This window comes from Sus scrofa, chromosome 1 (assembly GCF_000003025.6).
Source record: "Sus scrofa isolate TJ Tabasco breed Duroc chromosome 1, Sscrofa11.1, whole genome shotgun sequence".
NCBI classification, from domain to species: Eukaryota; Metazoa; Chordata; class Mammalia; order Artiodactyla; family Suidae; genus Sus; species Sus scrofa.
In genome coordinates, this window is record NC_010443.5 from 179607580 (window position 1) to 179630735 (window position 23156).

General features: G+C 39.8%; 2 protein-coding genes across 4 annotated transcripts in view; one reads left to right on the top strand and one right to left on the bottom strand.

Moving 5' to 3' along the window:
* KLHDC2 (kelch domain containing 2) lies at positions 1447 to 15589 on the top strand. Of its 2 annotated transcripts, XM_001925208.7 has the most exons (13): positions 1447 to 4031; positions 6806 to 6885; positions 8325 to 8442; positions 10612 to 10727; positions 11287 to 11368; positions 11545 to 11628; positions 12326 to 12406; positions 12477 to 12535; positions 12930 to 13039; positions 13436 to 13508; positions 14771 to 14858; positions 14952 to 15004; positions 15248 to 15589. In XM_001925208.7, the coding sequence occupies exons 1-13, from the start codon at positions 3879 to 3881 to the stop codon at positions 15369 to 15371; spliced, it is 1221 nt and encodes a 406-aa protein (XP_001925243.4). In that variant the 5' UTR covers positions 1447 to 3878; the 3' UTR covers positions 15372 to 15589. The 2 variants fall into 2 exon arrangements, with proteins under 2 accessions (XP_001925243.4, XP_020957076.1); XM_021101417.1 differs by having other exon boundaries at positions 14771 to 15004; positions 15248 to 15559.
* Positions 15149 to 23156, bottom strand: part of NEMF (nuclear export mediator factor) — a 48498-nt gene continuing 40490 nt past the window's right edge. Inside the window, exons 27-33 of one of the 2 annotated variants that reach the window (XM_001924630.5) lie at positions 20765 to 20842; positions 20432 to 20629; positions 18942 to 18974; positions 17817 to 17917; positions 17676 to 17719; positions 17514 to 17593; positions 15149 to 17122 (exon numbers count right to left, since the gene is read on the bottom strand). In XM_001924630.5, the coding sequence (XP_001924665.2) occupies positions 17045 to 17122; positions 17514 to 17593; positions 17676 to 17719; positions 17817 to 17917; positions 18942 to 18974; positions 20432 to 20629; positions 20765 to 20842 (612 nt within the window). In that variant the 3' untranslated portion in view covers positions 15149 to 17044. Of the gene's footprint in view, positions 17123 to 17513; positions 17594 to 17675; positions 17720 to 17816; positions 17918 to 18941; positions 19038 to 20431; positions 20630 to 20764; positions 20843 to 23156 lie in introns of those variants that run through there. The other variant, XM_021101414.1, reaches the window with a different exon arrangement.

Sequence of the window (23156 nt, forward strand, 5' to 3'; positions counted from 1 at the left end):
CTGGCCTTGCTCAGTGGGTTAAGGATCTGTGTTGTGGTGAGCTATGGTTTAGGTCGCAGACATGACTCAGATCTGGCGTGGCCATGGCTGTGGCTGTGGCCGGCAGCTTCAGTTCTGATTCGACCCCTAGCTTGGGAACGTCCATAGGCCACGGGTGTGGCCCTAAAAAGAAAAAAAAAATTAAAATTTTGACTTTAGAATATTTCAAAGGAAAAGAATCGGTTTTAGAAGCAAATAATACCCCTTCCCACCTTTTTTTCCATTGTATTAATGTGAGTCTGTTGGAATTTCCTGTTTGATGAAGTTACTGTATGGTCCACCATGTGGGTATAGCAAGAACATTTCTTCTACCCATGCAATGGACTGAATATTTGTATCCCCACAAAATTCATATGTTGAAACCCAAAAAGACCCCCAATGTGAAATTTTCTGGAGGTGGGATATTTGAAAAGGTAATTAGGTTTAGATGAGGTCTTGAGGGTGAAGATCCCATGATGGGATTAGTGTCCTCCGAGGAAGGGAAGAGACCAGAGCTTGCACATGCTCTCTCTTCCCACCCTATGGAGATGCAGTGAGAAGGCAGCCACCTGCAAAGCCAGAAGAGGGCCCTCACTAAGAACCAAAGCTGTCAGCACCTTGATCTCGGACTTCCCAGCCTCCAGAACTGTGAAATGTCTGTTGTTTAAGCCACCAGGTCCATGGTATTTCATTATAGCTTCCTGAGCTTAGACACGCCTGAAGTCCATAGTTTACATTAAGGCTCACTCTTGGTGGTGTACATTTAATGGGTTTAGACAATTGTATAGTGATATGTATCCACCTTTATAGCATCATACGTAATATTTTCACTGCCCTCAAAATCCTGCTTTGCTCTGCCTGGTCCTTTCTCCCTCTGACCTCACCCTTGGCAACCATGGATATTTTACTGTCTTCATAGTTTGCCTTTTCCATGTTATATAATTAGAATTATATCATATGTGCCCTTTTCAGATTGGCTTATTTCACTGGTAATATGCATTTAAGTTCCCTACATGTCTTTTCATGGCTTCAAAAGATGCCTTATTTCTTTTCAACACTGAATAATATTCTATTGTCTGAATGTACTACAGTAATTTTTTATAATTTTCTACATAATCATGCCATCTATGAACAAAGGCACTTGATTTCTTCCTTCCCAACCTTTTCCCCCTTTTTGTCTTACTGCATAAGCGAAGACATCCAGTAGGCTGTTGAAAGGTAGTGGTGGGAGGGGATGTCCTTTCCTTATTCCTCTAGTTTCTCATCATTAAGAATAGTAGTAATTGTACATTTTTTGTAGATGTTCCTTACGAAGTTAAGGAAGTTCCTCTATATTCCTAGTTTGCCAAGAGGTTTGTTTTTTAATCATGAATAGGTGTTGGATGTTATTAAATGCTTTTTCTTTCTTTGTCTTTTTTTTTAAGGGCTGCACCTGTGGCATATGGAAGTTCCCAGGCCAGGGGTTGAATCAAAGCTGCAGCTGCTGGTCTACTGCCACAACCACAGCAGTGCAGGATCTGAGCCACATCTGTGACCTATACCGTAGCTCATGGCAATGCCAGATCCTTAACTCACTGAGCAGGGCCAGGGAGGAAACCCATGTCTTCATGGATACTAGTCAGGTTCATTACTGCTGAGCCACATCAGGAACTCTTAAAAGCATTAATAGATGCTTTTTCTGCATCTGTTAATATGATCATGTGATTTTTCTTCTTTAGCTTGTTGATATGATGGATTACACTGGTTGATTTTTGAACACTAAATCAGCCTTGCATACCTGGAATGAGTCCCATTTGGTTATAGTGTTTCTTTTTTAATTTTTTTGATTTGATAATACTTTGAAGATTTTGCATCTATGTTCATAAGAAATATTGGTCTGTTGTTTTCTTGTGATATATCTGTCTGGTTTGGGGATTAGAGTAATATTGGCCTCAGAATGAGTAAGAAGTATTCTCTTTGCTTGTGTCTTCTAAAAGAGATTGTAGAAAACTGGTATGGTTTCTTCCTTAAATGTTTGTTAGAATTTTACCAGTGGACTCATCTGGGCTTCCTGCTTTGTTTTAGAAGGTTATTATTGATTCAATTTCTTTAATAGATATGGGCTTATTCAGGTTATCTATTTTTTTCTTAGGAATTTTGGCAGATTGTGTCTTTGAGGGAATCAGACCATTGCATCTAGTTTATCAAATATGCAGGCACAGAGTTCTTCATAATATTTATAATACTTTTAATGTCCATGATATATGTAGTGATGTTCTGTTTCATTTCTGATATCAGTAATTTGTGTCTTTTCTTCTTAGCCTGGCTAGAGGTTTATTGATTTCACTATTTGAAGAACCAGCTTTTGGTTTTATCAGTTTTTCTCTGTTGATTTCCTGCTTTCAGTTTCATTGGTTTCTTTCTTTTCATCATCTCATTATTTTTTTCCTTCCGCTTATTTTGGATTTAATTCGCTCCTCTTTTTCTTATTTCCTAAGATGGAAACTTAGATGGTTGATTTTAGATCTTTCTTTTTTTTCTAACATAGGCACGCAATGCTATAAATTTCTAAGTACTGCTTTTACCCACCCTACAAATTTTGATAAGTTGTAAAGACACAGGCAGTGCTAAGGAAGAAATTTCAGGCTTAGAAAATTTTAGCGAGGAAGGCCATTTGTTGTACCAAGTGTTCCTTCTACATAGCAGTCCCAGCGTTATGATGAGCAAGGGAGAGGAAAATAAAGCACACTCCTCTCACCAAACACATCCACGTACAGATGCACCATTAGATCAGAGATTTAAGATGTAGTCTAGCCTAACTACATTTTGCAGGTGAGGAATCAAATTCAGATTACAATAATTCTTGACTTAACTGAAAAGGTTCAGGTAATGTAAGCGAAAAGTGTCCTGCGTAAGATTCACTTTCCTCCTAGATGGCCTGGATGGGGACAGTTTCTGAAACAGTTCTTGAGCACAATTTTCCAAACTGGGTGGAGGATGCAGCACTACATTTAAGATTCCTGATGGGCAAGAAGAACTTGTCGAGAGGAGATGCCATGACCCGCTCTCTGTGGACACAAGTCCGGGTGGCACGCAGTGCGCAGCAGCAATGAGCAGGGCCGGGCGCCTCGGCCCAGCAATCGGAGCTGGGACCGCCTGGGAGGCGAGAGGCACCACCCGCCCCTGTATCCTCGGGAAGACCCGACCCTGAGACACTGAAACTTACTATTTGAGCAATTTGCTATAGTCCAGGCGGTGAACCTGAGAACATTCCTTAATCAAACAAGATCTTCTCGGAAAGAAACTTTCTGGGGGGAGAATCTGGGTAATTCAGCATATCCCTGCGCTGAAAGGAGGCTCCGAATGTCCTTACAACTTCCTCTGGCTTCTTTGTCCGGACTTCGGCTGAGGGCGAGACGCCACGAAGTCTGGCCGTCGGTTTGGTGGTGGCAGGAGGACCTGGCGCTGGGGGCGCTGAGCGCCGGCCGCGCTTCCGGAGCCCGGTGGGCGGTGCTAGCGGAACGGGCGGTTCCGGCTGCGGCGTAAACAAGGGCCAGCGGCGGCGAGAAGCGAGCTGGAGGCGGGGCCGTCGGGCTGGAAGCTGGCACCGGCCCCAGCCCCAGCCGGACCTCTGCACGCCCTGCTCCGGGCCGGGTGCCTCCGCGCCTCCTGCCCGCGACCCGCGCCCGGGCGGCGAGAGGCCATCTCCGCCGAGAGTGGTCTGGAGGACGCGCGCGCAGGCGGCCACGGAGCGGCCCTCACACCGTGCCTTTGGCCGCCGTCGCCTCTCCTCGCGCCGCCGTGCGTCTTCTTCCTTTTCCTTTGTCTTTTCCCCCTCGGCGGGTGCGGGGATTGCTGGAAAAGCGAAGCGCTGCCTCAAGATGGCCGATGGCTACGAGGACCTGCGGGAGGACGAGCTCCCGGGGCCGGCCTACGAGGGCTACGAGTCCGCGGAGCTCGCCTGCCCCGCGGAGCGTAGTGGACACGTAGCCGTCGGCGACGGTCGTCACATGTTCGTCTGGGGAGGCTACAAGGTCAGTGGGTGGCCCGGCCGCGGCGGGCGTTGCCCGGCTGTTACCAGATCGGGGGTGGGAGCGCCAGAGCGGCCGCCCCGGGCGCCTCCGGCACTCCCAACGTTGCGACTCCGCGCGTTGGTTCCTTTTTTTTGTGAGTGTGGGAATCTTCCCACGGATGTCCCAATCCGTACCTAGGCTCCTGGACTGTTGTCACGCCAGCCTTCTGCTTACAAAGCCCGCGCCCCCGCCTCGCACAGCTCGTGGCCGCCCCGCGCGCTCTGACATCCGAGAGTTAGTTACTTGATGGGGTGGGGGGAAGGGCGATGCAGGACTAGGGTTTTATTTGAAAGGGTCGGGGTGTGTAAGAGGTAACGGTGTGTGATGTCACTCTTAACCCTTTATCAGGCTCATCTAGGAGCACTTAGCCCTCTGGAGCCAGCGTCCTGTGGCCCACCGATGCTGTGGCCGGCTTGTGGGGAGATGGAAGTGTGGGGAAATAGCTGGGACCTCCTAAAGGCCGCAGGCACAGCCTTCTGCAACCTTCCCGCTTTTTGAGTCCCAGCTACACCTGTGCACCTGCCCGCCTAGTGGTGGTTGAACGTTTCAGGGCCAGTTTCTTTTTGGTTTCAGCTGAGAAAGGGTTAAGGTTTTTCACAAGAAACCCTTACTAGGAAAATTAATTGAAAAGCTTCACCACTGACCGAAAAAACCCAACAATTTTAACCACCAGAGCAGCTCTGTAATCATGAGCAATTTGATCAGTGGCCAAAAAAAAGAGCATTTGGTTGCATTCCCCTTTTCCTCTCTGGAAATCCTACCCAAGTGTCTCCTATTTAAACTTGCTAATTCTCCTGCCCTTTGGCTTTTAGAGCTTCCTAATAACACTCCACTGTATAGAATCGTCTTCTTTCATTTGCTGGGGTAGTTCTTAGGCATTCCTACCAAAAAAATTTTTTTAGTAACTTTAGGTTTTAAAAATGATTTCTCCCCCATTCACATTAAATGTAATCCACTACACCTGTGCCTTCCATGATTTGCTAGGTGATTCTGGTAATAGATTTTAAGCTTCTGGTTTAGTTGATGTGACCATAGTTGGCCATTTTTGAGATGATTCTCAGAAAATAGATGCGATAAAACTATCCTGATTACTTCATTTGCGGTTTTTTTTGCCAGTCCCAATTAATCTGGAATGCTTTCCCCAGCCTCCAGTGAATAGGTGTCCAGAATGGGGTGTGTGTTAAGAGGAATGTGGTTGGTGTGTAGACCTTTGTTAAAATGTAAATAATTCCCTTGGAGAAAAATAAACCTGTTAGTCTTCAGCCTCGACTACTGTATTTGTAATTCTGTGTGTAAAAGTCAGCAATATTGAGGGAATGAGACTTTTCACAAAGAAGGAAGGTGGGGAGAAGGAAGGTTGTCAGGGTGGAAGATTTCTGGAGGTAAGCTGCAGAGGGCCTGGATGCCTATGGCTGAGGCAGGGTGAAGAAGCATCATCAGTGAAGTTGGTGGTTCCAAACAGGCTGCCCTCCACATTTTGGCAGGAACCCTAAGAGCAGGCACAATCTGGAAGCCCTTGGAGATTATTTTGATGGCAGTAAAGCTTAGCTTCCTGGGCAGAAGTCAGTTTTCTTTCTGCCAGGCTGATCTGCTCAGGGTCAGCCTGCTGTCTTGCTTCCAGCCTTTCCTTTCCTAAGTGGTGGAGTGGAGAAAGAAGTGCTGACATGCCCAGCTGTTCTACTATTTTGTGTGATACTCAAGCTTATAAGACCCTGGCACCCATTCTCAGTGAACTGCAATTGTTGACTGTATGTCAACATTGTTCAGAAAGGGCAGTTCAAAGGCTGGAAAGGCCAGGCAGGGGTTGAAGTCACAAATAGAGTGAAAGGAGGCCGAGTCCTCGTTCCACCAAAACTTGCTAAGTAACCCTAGGCAAATTATTTCTCTCTCTAAAAAACCTATACCAATTAATTTCTTAGGGTTGTTGTGAGAGGATCAAATAAAGCAGTCCATGGACAGCACTTGGCTAAGTTCTGGCATAGGGTCAGCTTAGTCTGTTATTAAAAGGCAAATAGAGCAGAACAAGGAACTTCAAATTTCGCACAAGGACTTAATATTTGCAGTTCGGCCCTCTCTGCTTCTTGGTAGAAAATGAATGGCTGAAAGGAAAGAATGGCTAGAAAATGACATGTTAGTGTGGGTCAGATTCTCTCAAGGTGGACCTTCCTTTAGTCTGCCTACCATGGCACAGGTAATCACCCTCAAAGTCACATAGCTGAAATGTGGTGCATGGATTGTTCAGGATAGAGTGGCTTTGGAGATTACCTGGAGCTCTCTTAGCTTCCTGCACCAACAGCCCTATCAAAAATTTGAACGGAGAGCTGTCTGTATTAAGCATTACCTTGAGTATGTGGCAAGGAGGATTGTCCATTTAATTCATAATTCTTAGTAATTCAAATAAGATATGAAGAAAGGGAGTTCTTGCTGTGGCTCAGTGTTTAATAAACCCGACTAGCCTCCATGAGGACCCGGGTTCAATCCCTGGCCCTCGCTCAGTGGATTAAGGATCTGGAGTTGTCATGAGCTTGGCGGGGGGCGGGGGGTAGTCGCAGATGCGTCTCGGATCTGCTGTGGCTATGGCGTAAGGCCAGCGGCTGTAGCTCCGATTGGACCCCTAGCCTGGAAACCTCCATATGCTGGGGGGTGTGGCCCTAAAAACAAACAGATATGAAAAAATATACAATAGTGCCTCTTTAGAATACCATTTTTTATATTTGTATTTTTTTTTTCCTTAGAGTAATCAAGTCAGAGGATTATATGACTTTTATCTGCCTAGAGAAGAACTATGGATCTACAACATGGAGACTGGAAGATGGTAACTAGATATTATGAGGGGGACTAAAAAATCCAAATAAGGTTGCAAAAAAAAAACATACTCCCTAGAACCCATTCTAATGAATGAAAACATTTTAATTAAAGATGCTAAGCCATTCAGTGTTAATCTAGCTGCTTGATCTTTTTCTAGGTTCACTTTTTTATTTTTTTAAGAAAACTGTAAGTTACACCATGGTTAAGACTTGTACTTTCACACTTGAAAAAGCCCACATTCGGAGTTCCCGTCGTGGCGCAGTGGTTAACGAATCCGACTAGGAACCATGAGGTTGCGGGTTCGGTCCCTGCCCTTGCTCAGTGGGTTAACGATCCGGCGTTGCCGTGAGCTGTGGTGTAGGTTGCAGACGCGGCTCGGATCCCGCGTTGCTGTGGCTCTGGTGTAGGCCGGTGGCTACAGCTCTGATTCAACCCCTAGCCTGGGAACCTCCATATGCCGCTGGAGCGGCCCAAGAAATAGCAACAATAACAACAACAACAAAGACAAAAAGACAAAAAAAAAAAAAAGAAAAAGAAAAAGCCCACATTACGTCTCACAATATGGTGAGACGTAAAAGCCCCAATTGTTAAACAATTGCATCAAGTCATAACAAGCTTCATTGCAAAAGGACCCTGTACACATTTATCAGATGATCTTTTTCTAGAGAATTGGAAATGTATAATAGTATTCCTTTAATAGGAGAATTCTACATTTTTTTAGCAATTCAGCCCTATAAGAAATTATAAAAAAGAAGCCTATCAAAACTTAGAACTTAGCATAAAGTGATACTGTGAGCAAAATTAACCTTGAGTATCATATTAATATTCTAAATTTTAGAATTCTTAGTTTTTTGATTCAGACTAAGACATGTAAAGAGCCCTCAGAGGAGGGACTGGCCTATAGGGAAACATGACCTAAATGTCTGTAGTACTATGTAAGGTCCAAATCAGATTCATCTCAACAGCTAAAAAATGACTGAATTAAAAACACCTATTATTAACACAGAAAATCAAGTATACTTAAGTGAGATTTCTTTAAAAACACCTATTAATCTGTCAGAAATGGGATATTGAAGTTTCTTCCTTTGGGATTCTTGGCCCACTCAGAAACAAAAACAAAACCATCATTTATGGTCAAGTAAATTAAAAAGCAGACAATTAGTTTGAGAAACATCAGATGGTTTGCTCCTGGAATAATGAAATATGACCCATAGGCTTTTAGAACCTCCCGTGCTGCCGGTGTGGCGGACGGACCTGCTGGCACAGCCTGGGCATAGGTGAAGAGGACGAGTTCGTTCTTTGGATTTTAGAGCTAGAAGAGACTCCTGACATACCTACTCAGCCCACTCATTTTATTTTTCCCCTTCATTGTGGGAACAGAAGCAGAAGAAAAGATTTTTGCACTTCTTCCTTTTTGGGAAATTTAAATAAATTTTTCCCTCCCAGGAAGAAAATTAACACTGAAGGTGATGTTCCTCCCTCTATGTCAGGAAGCTGTGCTGTGTGTGTAGACAGGGTGCTGTACTTGTTCGGAGGACACCATTCCAGAGGCAACACGAATAAGGTTAGTGTTTCTGAGGATTATGGTTCAAGGCAGTTTTGGTCTTTTTCATACAATACCAGATTTTTAAGGCTAGTTTATACTTATTCCTGTTGCAGTTAAAAAATATGTACTTAATTATGGTATGAATGTGCATTTTAGTATTTTGTCCACCAATCTGTATTTTCTTAGGCCTTCTGTAAAATCAGCTTTGGTTGGTAAGGTATGTGCGGTATCTTCCTAGGTTGTTTTTCTTTATGCAGCTGTTTGTTCTCTTAGTACCCTGGAGTACTGGATGAGGTTTAGTAAACTAAATGAAACCAAGGTGCACATATTGGGGAGGGCAGGGTAAAAATTAACAGGTCGCCACTCAAAAAGTCTTAAGGATAAATTAACACTGACAAAATTTTATATACTAACATTCCTATAACATGGCACCAGGATACTGCTGTTAGGCTTTGTCTGTTTTTCCCAAATAGGAAAAAGGTATCAGTTTTTCTCTCAGGCCAGTAAGAGACTGATGACATTGGAAAGGTGCATGTGACATAGGTAGATGCATAAAAATTCATTTATTTGGCAATTGAGTAATAAGCACCTTAATGCTGAGCACTTGGTTAGACAGTGGAGACAGATGATGATACAGTCCCCGCCTCTTAGAGTTCACATTCTAGAAGGGACACTTAAGTAAATGATTTCAGGAGTATATGTTAAAAAGATAACACAGAGTCTGGCTCACAGTAATAGCTCAGTAGAAACTGTTGAATCTGCAGAAAAACAAGTCTTCACCCAAGAGGTGATGCTTGAATTGAGTCATACATTTGGAAAGGGTAGCCAAGGAATAGGTACCCAGATGCAGAGATAAAAGCAATTATGTCTTGTTCATGGAAATGCCGAGTGGTTTGGTATAGATGGAGCACTGAAATGATTTCAGACTTCAGACTGTGCTCCTAGGAACTCTAGTGATTTCTCTGAGATGCCTTGGGACACCTGTGAAAGGGACATAATGGTGCTGGGCAGCCTTCAGACTGCCCCTTCCTCCTCCATCTTAGCAAGTATGGCTCTACTTTTACTTTTTATTTTGGCTGTGCCCGCAGCATGTGGAAACTCCCAGACTGGGGAATTGAACCTGTGCCACAGCAGCGACCTAGGCTGCTATAGTGACACCACCAGATCCTTAACCCCCTGTGCCACAGGAGACCTCCATTTTTATTTTTATATTTAGGCTTTTGCTTAAAACATTGTTCGAGGGGTTCCCATCATGGCTCAGCACTAATGAAGCTGAGGTAATGATCCATGAGGTCTCGGGTTCAATCCCTGGCCTTGCTCAGCAGGTTAAGGATCCGGCGTTGCCATGAGCTGTGGTGTAGGCCGACAGCAACAGCTCAGATTCAACCTCTAGCCTGAGTACTTCCATTTGCCACGGGTTCAGCTGTAAAAACACAAAATATATACATATTGCATATTGTTTGAAGAAAGAAAAGGTTTTGTGTGGCACTGCTATAGGCTGTAATTGAGCCATGTATTTTTCAAGGCCAAGGGGGAGAAAAAATAACATGGACACAACATGAGGAAGCTTGGGAAAAAGAAAGCTATGGCTTTAAGAGGGATGGTCAGAGAAATGATGGTAGTTAGTTAAATGACTAGGGTTGAGTATTTAAAATCTGACCTCAAGGAAGCTTTAGGAGTCTTAAGTAAAAAAAGGTCAGATTTACTTCCGTAGCTGGCTATGAATCCTTTGAAAGATGGACAAATACTTTAAGATGTATCCTAGCTCCTGAGTTAAATAGGCACTTAAGACATGTTTGATAAATTGAATTTGAATATGAAATTGCAAAGTCCGTTTTTTTTGATCTCTCCATCCTAATAGCCATGAATTAGATCAGTACAACTCACAGGGCTTATGTAAGGCAAATAATGTAAAACTAGTACACTTTGTATTCCTTTATTAAAACTGTGTGGCATGGGGAAAAAGTGAGCTGAGCTAATTAAACAGGGTGCAAAGTTCCTTAGGTAACTTACATTCTGGCAGAAGTTAGACCAGTTAAGTTTGCAGACTGGCAGCCAGTTTGCAGTTATACTTTTAATAGCAATGATTTAGATGACATTCTTATCATAAATCACAATAAAGTCAAATGCCAAGGTTGAATTTTTTTCGCATAATTAAATCTTAACTGAAATCATTGCCTCTGACAGTTCTACATGCTGGATTCAAGGTCTACAGACAGAGTATTACATTGGGAAAGAATTGACTGCCAAGGAATTCCTCCATCATCAAAGGACAAACTTGGTGTCTGGGTGTATAAAAACAAGTGAGTTAGCAGCACAGTATGTTTGGGTTTTTATGTGGAAGGTGGTTTGCCATTGTATTTGCTAAGTATTCTTGGCCACTACCCATTGTAACCAAAGAACGTGCCTTCAAGGGCCCATATGAGGATTAAGTGAATTAATGGCAAAGCATTAATTGACTAAGACAACGGTTAGCCATATGAGTCTTTATTTTATTATTTTTTTTTGCTTTTTAGGGCCATACCCGTGGTATACGGAGGTTCCCAGGCTAGGTGTTCAAGTGGAGCTATAGCCACCAGCCTGCACCACAGCCACAGCAATGTGGGTTCCAAGCCACATCTGTGACCTACACCACAGCTCATGGCAATGCTGGATCCTTAACCCACTGATCAAGGCAAGGGATCAAACCTGCAACCTCATGGTTGCTAGTTGGATCATACGGGAACTCCCCCAGCCATTACTATTTAAGCAACTTTTTTTTATATACTCAAGTGTGTCTTCTCAACTCATGGAATATGACAATAAAAAAAATCTCATGTATCCTGTTTGGATTTTTAGTGTCTTGATTTTTTTATCAAACAGGTTAATATTTTTTGGAGGGTATGGATATTTACCTGAAGATAAAGTATTGGGAACTTTTGAATTTGATGAAACATCTTTTTGGGTAAGTGAAGCTTCATATTTGCATATGGCTTTACCCTACTTAATCTATTGAAATAAAACATTTTATGTTTGCTATTAGCTTTGTTCTTTTTGCCTTGTTATATAGTAAACCAGACAAAAGCCTATGTGATTTTACAAACATTGTCAAATAACTCAAATTCTTACTGTTTTCTATAGAATTCAAGTCATCCAAGAGGATGGAATGATCATGTACATATTTTAGACACTGAAACATTTATTTGGAGCCAGCCTATAACTACTGTGAGTTACTGAAGAATAATGAATTATTAAAGCTGCTTGTAGAAGGGGATTTGAGGTATAAAGTTGACAGTCTAGAAAACTCAAACTAAAAATAGTTTAATAAATGTATAGACTAGCCCAGCATCTATTATCTAAAAGCTGTTACATGGAATTGTTTGTAATGAAATAAATGACAGTGCTAGATTAGAATTTAAGTCACTCAAATATTAGATTTTTTCCTGTGACACAGATGTCATATGATGTGCTAGTTTTTTTTTCCTTTTTATGGCCGCACCTGGAGCATATGAAAGTTTCCAGGCCAGGGGGTCAGCTCGGAGCTCAGGTGAAGCCTACGCTTGAGGTAAAGTCAGATCCTCCAGTGAGTGAGGCCAGGGATTGAACTTGCATCCTCACAGAGACAGTGTCAGGTTCTTAACCTGCTGAGCCACAGTAGGAACTCCTAATGTGCTAGCTTTTATTTTAGAAGATTAAAGCATGTAAGCATTCTATTATATTAACTAGCCCATTCATTGATACATCTCAGAAAATTAAAATTCCCAGTTTTGGTCATCATGTTTCAGAACTACTGTTTACTAGAAGTCTGTACTTCAGCTTAAAAGCTTTTACGTCTGGCACATTCTTATCCCACATCCAGAAGAGACTCTGGTATTCATGAAATGTTCAGGTATTTATTAAATTGCTTTTTTGACTTTACTAGGGTAAAGCACCTTCACCTCGTGCTGCCCATGCCTGTGCAACTGTTGGGAACAAGGGCTTTGTGTTTGGAGGCAGATATCGAGTGAGTATATAAAACAGTTCTGGTTATTTGCTTTTCAGTTACTCAAAATAATTACTTTATCCTTTTTTAGGATGCTAGAATGAATGATCTTCACTATCTCAATCTGGATACATGGGAGTGGAATGAATTGTAGGTATCAGTTTAGATAATTATTTAGAAACATTTTTCAAAAAATTTCAATGGATTTTTCCCTTATTCTCTATTATTAGTATATAATATGTATTTGCTTATTACATTTTCTATAACTATGAATTTAAGTAACATGATTAAATCCTTAAAGAAGGAATTTTATTTTTCAGTTCCCATAACTGTATGCCTGGCACATAGCATGTGCCCAGTGTTTGCTGAAAAGAAAAGGTCTAAAGTTGAGTGTACCTTCAAAGAAAATAGTTCATTCTAAACCACATAGTTAATACCAAGAAGCCTTTTAAAAATCACTTTTCAAAATTCCATCTAAACTTAAAACTTCAGTATTTCTCTGCTTTAAATACAGTAGCTGCTTTTAAACATTAACTGCTTTCAGAATTCCACAAGGCATATGCCCAGTTGGTCGATCGTGGCACTCACTAACACCAGTTTCTTCAGATCACCTCTTTCTCTTTGGAGGATTTACCACTGATAAACAGCCACTAAGTAAGTCCTTTTAAAAATACAACAAAATTATTGTGTATCATTCATATGTAATATATAAATAGCTGGAAAAAAATCAGTATTTTAGATGTATCAGAGGGCCATAGGGTTAGAAGGTGTGCTATTCATTTTGATCTTGTAATGTACCTATAATTATTTCCTTACGACATACATCCATGGTTCCAGTAAAGAAATGTCCTGGAGCACTTTGCCTTGCTAAAGGGCTGTAGCATGCAAAGGGCTCACCTGGTTAATTGCAGAGAAAAAAGAAATAGACTTCTGTATCTGCTCAAAATCTGGTTTGTTACTATTCTTGCCAAGTTGTGCCCCCTTTAAATGTTATTGTCACACTGATAACATACTTTATAGATCTTTTTTGTTGTTTTTTGCTTTAATCAGGTGATGCCTGGACTTACTGCATCAGTAAAAATGAATGGATACAATTTAATCATCCCTACACTGAAAAACCGAGGTATGAACATTTAAAAGGTAATTCTTATACTGAGTGAATGAGGTCTGTAGAGATGTACAAGACTGATAGTGATTGAGGAAATTGTGGCTGCATTCAGTCACTAAGGTAGCTTTTGAAAGGAAAGAAAATCAGTGTTATCCTCGTATCATTGCTTTCTTTTCCATTATCTTTCATGAAAGATAAATGGGCTGGAGTTCCCTTAGTGGCTCAACAGTAACAAACCCAAGTAGTATTCATGAGGACTCAGGTTCGATCCTGGGCCTCGCTCAGTGGGTTAAGGATCTGGTGTTGCCATGAGCTGTGATGTAGGTCGCAGACGAGGCTCAGATCCAGTGTGGCTGTGGCGTGGGCCAGCAGCTACAGCTCTGATTGGACCCCTAGTTTTGGAACTTCACACACTGCAGGCAGGTGCAGCCCTAAAAAAAGCCAAAAAAGAGAAGAAAAATAGGGCTGGATTTTGATTTTTGCTTCATCATAAAATTATTGACGACATTACAATTTATACTCAAGCTCTTCACCAATGTGAACTGAACTGCATCTAGGTTTACTGTTAAAGAAAAAGGAATTGGAAAGGAGAGAATTTGAAAACCCTAAAGAATGTTTATGGGGGGAAAAAAACAAGAACTTTCAATCAGATTGAAGTTACACTGCATAACAGAGATTAAGAAGTCAAAAATGATCTGAAAAAAACCTATTAAAACACTGATAGTAATTTTTCTTGTTAATCTCAAAAAGAATTGTTACAAAGACTACTAAAAGAAATGATGTAGTCAAACTAGGATTCAAAACATACTTGAGTAAGGTCAGCCTGTATTTTTCTCCAAGCATCTAACTCTACATATAGTCATGCCACTCAGACTTCATTTAGCACAAATACTCTCTGCCTAGAATTATCAGGCAGAGTCAACATCCCTCAGATGTTCTGTATATGGACATTTGGCCCTGTCTATGAAAAGAGGAAGGAGAAGGCATGTACTACTCATCTCCCATAAGACTTTTATTGCTAACAAAGACCTAGAGAACAGATCATTCAGTTCAAACCCCTCATCACATAAATTAGGAATGGACCAAAGAGAGAAAATGACAGCATCCAGATACAACAGACATTCATTTTTCTAGCTTTTGCTGCTTTTCCTTGAGATAATTGTTTCTCACCATTATGTTCTGGTCTATACTTAATTTATGCTACAGATTACAGATGATTAAATTATCAATTTGGTGTTTGGGGTGACTTCAGACTCAAGCTCTTGTTTTAAATGTAGGTTATGGCATACAGCTTGTGCCAGTGATGAAGGGGAAGTCATTGTTTTTGGTGGGTGCGCCAATAACCTTCTTGTCCATCACAGAGCTGTAAGTACACTACCTTTTATTAAAGGACACTTCATAATATTGCTGAAACTTTCTTGTGAAGTACTTTTAATGTGCTCTTCATATCTGTTTCAGGCACACAGTAATGAAATACTTATATTTTCAGTTCAACCAAAATCTCTTGTAAGGTAAGTAATTTATTTTACTTGGTACTCATTTTAAATTGTGTTTCTTAAAACACTTTGAATTGGTGCTCTTGAAAAAACAGGTTTATGGGTAATTTAAGAGCAATAATAAGCCTTCATTAATAAAACTATCCAGTTCCTATAAAGTGCTTTTTTTAAATTTCTTATTTTTTGGTAGTTCTTCAAATGAATGTACTTCTAAAGAGTAAAGTGAAATTATATTTCTCTTTCTTTGTCCACTTTCAGGCTGAGTTTAGAAGCAGTCATTTGCTTTAAAGAGATGTTAGCCAACTCATGGAACTGCCTTCCAAAACACTTACTTCACAGTGTTAATCAGAGGTTTGGTAGTAACAACACTTCTGGATCTTAAGGCTTCGTAGATAATGTCTCTGATCACTTGCATGGACAGCAATTCTGTAAACATCCCGAGTGACATTGTTTATATAATTATATGCATTGTTGTAGTTTGCAGCTTTTTGGTCTTAACGTGCATGTGAATGGCCTAGAGAACCTATTTTTGTGTCTAAAGTTTACAATAAATGTATTTAACACCAGTAACTGTCTTCTATTAAAGCAAAATAAAATTAATATTTGGGTTTTTTTACTCCGAGGAATGGTTATTATAGTTTCTATTTGGTAATATCAGGATATATATCTGTAGAAACATACTAATTTTTTTACCACTAAACAAAATGGTCAAGTTATTTTATTTTTTTTTTGTCTTTTTGCCATTTTTCACAGCATATGGAGGTTCCCAGACTAGGGGTCTAATTGGAGCTGTAGACGCTGGCCTACGCCAGAGCCACAGCAACACAGGATCCGAGCCGCATCTGCAACCTACACCACAGCTCACGGCAATACCGGATCGTTAACCCACTGAGCAAGGGCAGGGATCGAACCCGCAACCTCATGGTTCCTAGTCGGATTCATTAACCACTGCGCCATGACGGGAACTCCATCAAGTTATTTTTTTAAGACACTGATATTTTACTTTTTTTTTTTTTAATGGCAAGAGTAGTCTATTATGTTGTATTTACAATACCGGGCTACATAAAGGTTTTTTTTAAACAGTAGTTTCAAATGGAAAAATGTTCTCAATAGGAGTAAACTGGTGAAAGAAACCTTGGAAGGGTCAACAGCTTTTTAGTACTTTGACCTTAATGCTTTGGTGAAAGGACTGGGGCAAGTGCTAGTGTTGACTACAGGCAGGTGTTGTCTAATTATTTAAAAAGTTACGGTTTTGTAGTTCATAAAAGAAGGGCAATAATGTATGGTTTTATTCTCCATCTATCAGGAGACAGAGGAAAGCTGGGTTAGGGGTTTTCAGTGGTAAGTCTAAAAGTGCACTTAACGATATTAAAGGTTAAGATACTCTGTAACATGCTGCTAGTAGTTACTAGAGGTGGAATAAAAAGGTACAGAGCTGAATGAGATTATAAGGAAGGAATTAAGATGAAAAGTATAAATTGATCAACACCAGTTTCTTTTAGGTGTTATTTCTTTAGCCGAATCATGGGAATTATTTGTATTTAAAATCTGGTCTGATATAAGTAAAGGCAGAAGGAAGCCAGTACTTCGGGTTTTCATGACTTAATCCTAAATGTTTAACCACCCCCAAACCCCACCCCTACCAGGAGGGGTTTGGGGCGGGGGGACCTTGTGATTGGCCTGTGAGTAATAGATATATTAGATGTTATATACAGTAGACTACCAAGTCAATAGTCTAAGCAGTTGAGCCACTTCACAGTTTGATTTCTTTACAACATGAAATGAATACATAACCACCCAAATTTCAAGAAAATGTAGAACTACAGATGTATACAATTAGCATTTAGCTGTTCACAAATATTTTAGGAAATCCTATCATAGACAGTGTTTCCTCTCTATAAAACTGGGGGGAAAAACAATAAGTCCTTTTGGCGAATATAGCAAGGCAATGTTTAGTTCATTTTTAAATGCGGAAGTCTTGTTACATCATGTTTTCATCTCTGAACTTCCAAAAGGCTATAAAATTGACTCTTCTCAAATATTTTAGAACTTCAGCTATTTTCTTTTAACATTCAGAAGGTTGGGTGCGGATACTTTAACTTTGCCAGGAATGTTTCTTGATAAATCCGTGTCCTAAAAAAAGAGAATTGCTGAATATCTTCACAATCATGTTTTCTCTTATGACAGATTTTATGTCCTCTGCTGTCAAGAATGGCATTTCTAAAATTTTCACCTGAAATGACTTATTTTACATTGCTACTAGTAAGACAGCATCTTCTACCAAAACAATAGCTGCAGCTTCCATTTGGTAACAGGACAAGAACCAAAATACAAAATTATAACTGGTAATTCTTTTTGGCCGCACCCACAGCCTATGGAAGTTCCTTTGGCTGGGGATCAAATGCACACCACAGCAGCGACTGCACTGCATCCTTAACCCACTAAGCCACAAGAGAACTCCTCTGCTCACATTTGTAATTGTACCACCAGTATCCAGACACTTTATGATAAAGAAATACTTTACCTTTACACTTCGGAATAAGTCTTTTTCTCTTGCTGTTGCTTCTTTGGAATGCATGAAACTATTCAAGGCTGTTTTTGCAGCTGTAAATAGAAAATAAAAGAATCTACTTCTGCTCAGTCAAGAAATGTTTAAAACCATAATTCAAAAAAAGATGTTAAATACCTTTTCCCTTTTTCTGAACTCCAGGAGTAAGTTTCACTTTGTATCTTTAGAAAGGAATTGCAAGTGTTACTACATAGAGGTTACAAAACAATTCGTAAGCAGTATTGTGACAGCTGTCTGAGTAAACTAATGGTGACTTACTTGTAGTTTGTCATGGTGGTATAAGGGGCACAGATTGGAATGGCAAATAGTAGTACATCTTCAGGATGTGGCTGCCCTGTCAAAGAGTCAAACAGATTTTCCTAAAAAGAGGAAACAAAAACAATTATAAATCTATACCAGTTCTTTAAAAGGAAAACTCTACTAAAACAATGTCCAATTAATATATTTTATATTCTGATAGATACACAGTCTTATACCTTTTAGAGCTATAAAGCAGAGTTGTAAGAGCAATGACTTTCAAAATGGTACCTACAGACATATTTAAGAGAAAGGCAGGAAAAAACATGTTGGAGACATTTTTGTCACAAACGAGGGAGGGTTGGAGGGAAAATACAGAGTCCTCCCGACATCTACAAAGAACTGTCACAAAATGTCAATAATGCCCAGTTGGGAAACCCTGGGCTAGAATAGCCTTCTCTCCTACCTCTTCTTAAAGAGAAATCCTTGGGCTTCTTATAGTTCCCATTTTGTAGGCTGCCTACAAGATTGCCCATATTTATTTAACATGAACAAATTTAGATGTAGGACAAAACTTAGTACAGTTAATGCTTAGTATATGCCATGAACTTCTCTAAGTGCTTTGTGAATATTCTTTCTCAAAACAACTCTTGTTGGTAAGAGCAATTACTATCCCCATTTTTTAGATGAGGAAACTGAGGTGCAAAGAATAATATTTCCAAGGTTATAGTTACATGTAGTAAAGTTGGGATTCAAACCCAGAATTTTTTTTTTTTCCTTTTTAGGGTAGATAACAGCATATGGAAGTTCCCAGGCTAGGGTCGATTCAGAGCTACAGCTGCAGGCATAGACCACAGTCCCAGCAGCACCAGATCAGAGCCTCATCTGCAACCTACACTGCAGCTCATGGCAACACCAGATCCTTAACCTACTGAGTGAGGCCAGCGATGGAACACACATCCTCATGGATCCTAGTTGTCAGGTTCGTTACTGCTGAGCCACAACAGGAACTCTCAGAATGTTTTGACTCTAGAGCTTGTCGTCTTGTCTTGGCCTTTTAAGTGTTAATTAGAAGTTGTGTGTTGAATATTTTGGGAACTGGATTGCAGTCAGTGTTATAGTAGGGACCCCAACCCAAAATCATACCTCATTTCCCTGTTGGTCCAGATCTTGCTCTTCCTGTTCCAAACAAAGTTTTAAAAGTCAGCTATAACTTAAACTGAAATCCCACATCATTAAAAACTAAGGGAAAAAAAGTGATAAGACTGTCAGTAAATTAGTGTATGTAATATATATATATCAGAAATGATATCTATGTCATGCAAAGAGAAAAAGGATTGTTCCCTGAAGTTAAAAAAGACTTCCACAGAAATTACGCTAAAACAGTGGATGCTATTAGAACAAATTTCTTTTTTTTTTTGTCTTTAGGGCCGCACCTATATTATATTGAAGTTCCCAGGTTAGGGGTCGAAATGGAGCCGTAGCCACTGGCTTATGCCACAGTAACATCAGATCCAAGCTGTGTTTGTGACCTACCACAGCTCATGGCAATACTGGATCCTCAACCCACTGATCAAGGCCAGGGATTGAAGCCCAATCCTCATGGATACTAGTCAGGTTCATTACCAGGTGCCACCACAGGAACTCCAATTAGGACAAATTTAAAGTGACAAATAAGCTTTGAAACATTTGCCAGGGAAAAGAAAACGGAAAATTCTGGTGGACAGAACTTTCATTTGCTAGTCTTAAAATTTTAGTATAAAATTTTCACATATTAAGCTTAATTTTATTTGCTTATTCACATTTAAAAAATCTATCTGGAGATCTCAAGTCTATCTAATCTATCAGTAAAGAGCCTATCAGTCAATTCATACTTAAGACCTCTGAGTATCTGAATCTAGGAGTTACAGAATAAATAATATAAAAATTTGAGGACCAAATGAATTTTTAATATTACTAATACTATTCAGGAGAAGAAAACACTAATACATTTAGGATCCCTGTAAGCACTGCCTGCACTGAACAGAGAACACAATTACAACCAAAGTTTTAATTGCCATAAATAAAAACACAAACTGAAACACATTTTTTAAAACAGATTTACAAAACAATAAATCCTTTGGTTAGAATTTCAAAAAGATGTATATATTCATGCAAGAAGATATACTTAAGGCTGGTCTTGTTGCATTCAGTTGATAGAACAATTAGGCAACTGTCTTAACTAGAAAAATGTTCACGTCTCACACTGTAGCCACTTTCAACATCATGTAAGATAATACATCATATATTCCTATAGGAAAAGTTGGAAAAGTACAGATTTATTTCCCACTCATCATGAAGATAATCCTAATTATGTTTTTTTAATCAAGCCAGTTCCCATCAGAATTTAGCCTCTCCATAAAATTATTTTCTAAAGGCTTACGATAAACTTTTATTAGCTATCATGAACACTATTTTTATGCTTATACACTGCAATTTTAGTCTTTTAGGTCATATTTCTAAGGTGACTTTCCATTAAGAATAGAGTAGTTACCACTCATCCTGGTTTTAGCACCGTAAGTCCCATGTCCTAGGAACCCTGGGATGGTTGGTCACCCTAATTAAGAAACAGAAACTTACATGTCTGGTAGCCTTACCTTGTCATCATGTGAATCATCTACTGCCAAGTCTTGTAACTCATGAGTTGTAACTTCAAGGGATGGAGTTTCTTTCTTTATGCTGTCTGAAACCCTTGGTCCACCTCTAGGTTTCTGGGGCTGTTTCTTCACTGGTTCATCCTTCATTTTACCTTTCTTCCCCTTCTTCCCCTTTTCTTCTTTATTTGAACCTGCAGACTTTAATTCATATAGGGAAAGTTAATGTCAGTATTTTAAGTTTTGTCAAAGTATTAAGTGCACAACATGTGACAGAGAGTGGTCTGGATGCTCCATGAAAAACAAAAGAAGAAAATGTTTTTAAATGTTACTTACACCCAGCAATTTCATGATGAGTTCACGTTCTTCTTCATCTTGGTCTTTGTATTTTTCCTTCATTTTTTTCATTTTACTCTATAAAATAAAAATTTTAGGTGGAAAAATTCAGCAGTAAAAGAATCTCAACACATTTGTAAAGAAAAGGTGTTTCTTTAATTGTCAAAATGATTTCTGAGTAAGGCACCATTTTAACAAACAATACAGAGGTATAAAGATGGATAAACCATAGTCCTCAGCCTTACAGCCTTTACCATCTGGTGGAAAAAGAAGATACACATAAAAGTAAGGATAAATTAATGCAAAATAGTATCTCTCTTTTTTTTTTTTTTTTTTTTTTTGTATTTTTGTCTTTTTAGGGCTGCACCCATGGCATATGGAGGTTCCCAGGCTAGGGGTCTAATTGGAGATGTAGCCACCGGCCTACGCCAGAGCCACGGCAATGCCAGATCCAAGCCATGTCTGTGACCTACACCACAGCTCACGGCAACACCAGATCCTTAACCCACTAAGCGAGACCAGGGATTGAACCCACGTCCTCATGGATGCTAGTCGGGTTCACTAACTGCTGAGCCACAATGGGAACTCCTAATGCAAAATATTCTAAATGCAAACAAATGTATTTCTCAGATAATTTAGAGAAAGGAGACATTTCTTTCAAAAGCTTGAGCAAGGGCTGTGGGGAAAAAATAAAGCAAAACAGATTTTAGTATCTGGGAATAACAGAAAAAGCAAAATTAAAAGCTGAAGGTAAAGACAGAACAGAGTAGTAACAGCAAGTCACTATCTTGGTTGGCATGAGGAAGAATAGGAAATAAGGCAGCAAAACTTAGCTGGGCTTTCATTGTAGAGGCTCTTAGTATTTTAATTGACAAAAAAGTTCAAACTATTGATTTCTATACTCTGGATACACATCCAAATCACCCTAGCAGTGATTTAAACTATGGACTTCTAGGCTTCATCTCCAAAGACTTTTGTCTTCACTACACTTACCTAGGGCCCAGATAACAAATTTAAAGAAATCTTTAAAATTTAAGACACATAAGAAAACCACTATAAAAGATTAACAGACTTCATTAAAATTAACAAAAGGCAGCTCATCAAAAAACACTATTGCAAAAGTGAAAAACCAAGCCTCAAAACATGAGAAGTATTTGTAATACATATAATCAAGAAAAGAGGAGTTCCCATCGTGGCACAGTGGTTAACGAATCCGACTAGGAACCATGAGGTTGCGGGTTCGGTCCCTGCCCTTGCTCAGTGGGTTAATGATCCGGCGTTGCCGTGAGCTGTGGTTGTAGGTTGCAGACGCGGCTCGGATCCCGCGTTGCTGTGGCTCTGGTGTAGGCCAGTGGCTGCAGCTCCGATTCGCCCCTAGCCTGGGAACCTCCATATGCCGCGGGAGCGGCCCAAGAAATAGCAAAAAGCCAAAAAAGAAAAAAAAAAAAAAAAAAAGAAAAAACCTATAGTCAGGATTTCAGAGAATTCCTATAATCAACGAGAAAGCTGGACAACCCAACATTTTAAATGGATACTTCAAAAAGGATATTCAAAGGCCTAACAAACAAAAAAGTGCTCAATATCGTTAAGTCATCAGGGTCATGCAAGTAAAGCTGAATTAAAATTTTGATATATACACACGAATGACTTATAAAAGGGCCAGTTTAATAAATTTTCTTAAGTAATTTACCACCCTAACTCATTAAGGGAGAAAAATAATAGATGCAGGGAAAGGATTTAATAAAATTTAACTCATTATTAAACTAGCCCTTTGTAAGGATATCTACCAACATCCCACGAGATATCCTACAATGATAAAAATCTTAGAAATAGTCCCTTTAATGTTTAACAAAGATTATTTTTGGATTTTTTTGCTATTATAAATATCAATTTGATGAATATCCTTATTGCATACATATGATTCAGGTTAAGTTCCTAAAAGTAGAATTGTTAGGTCAAGAGAGTAAATGCACTGTTAGGACTCCTGATGGGAATTCCTATGGTATGCAAACTCTTCCTGAACAACTGAACACACACTATCAATTTGATGGATGAAAAAATTCCCCTTGTTTACATAAGCACTTCTCTGATCACTTTTTCTTCAGATTTGCCATTTGTCTTTCAATTTTATTGATGGTTCTTTTTTCCACCTGGTATTTATGTCAGTATTTCTTTTTTTTTTTGTCTTTTTAGGGCCACATTCACGGCATATGGAAGTTCCTGGGTTGGGGTCAAATCGGAGCTGTAGCCTCAAGCATACACCACAGCCACAGCAATGCCAGATCCGAGCCATATCTGCCACCTACACCACAGCTTATGGCAATGCTGAATCCTTTAACCCATTGAGCAAGGCCAGGGATCAAACCTGCTTCTTCAGGGATACTAGTTGGGT

Excerpts from the sequence above, each read along its gene's own strand:
- KLHDC2 (XM_021101417.1), top strand. The coding sequence starts at position 3,879 with ATGGCCGATGGCTACGAGGACCTGCGGGAGGACGAGCTCCCGGGGCCG. Across the intron at positions 12,407-12,476 it reads TGTTTGGAGGCAGATATCGA|GATGCTAGAATGAATGATCT; the intron begins GTGAGTATATAA and ends ATCCTTTTTTAG. Across the intron at positions 12,536-12,929 it reads ACATGGGAGTGGAATGAATT|AATTCCACAAGGCATATGCC; the intron begins GTAGGTATCAGT and ends AACTGCTTTCAG.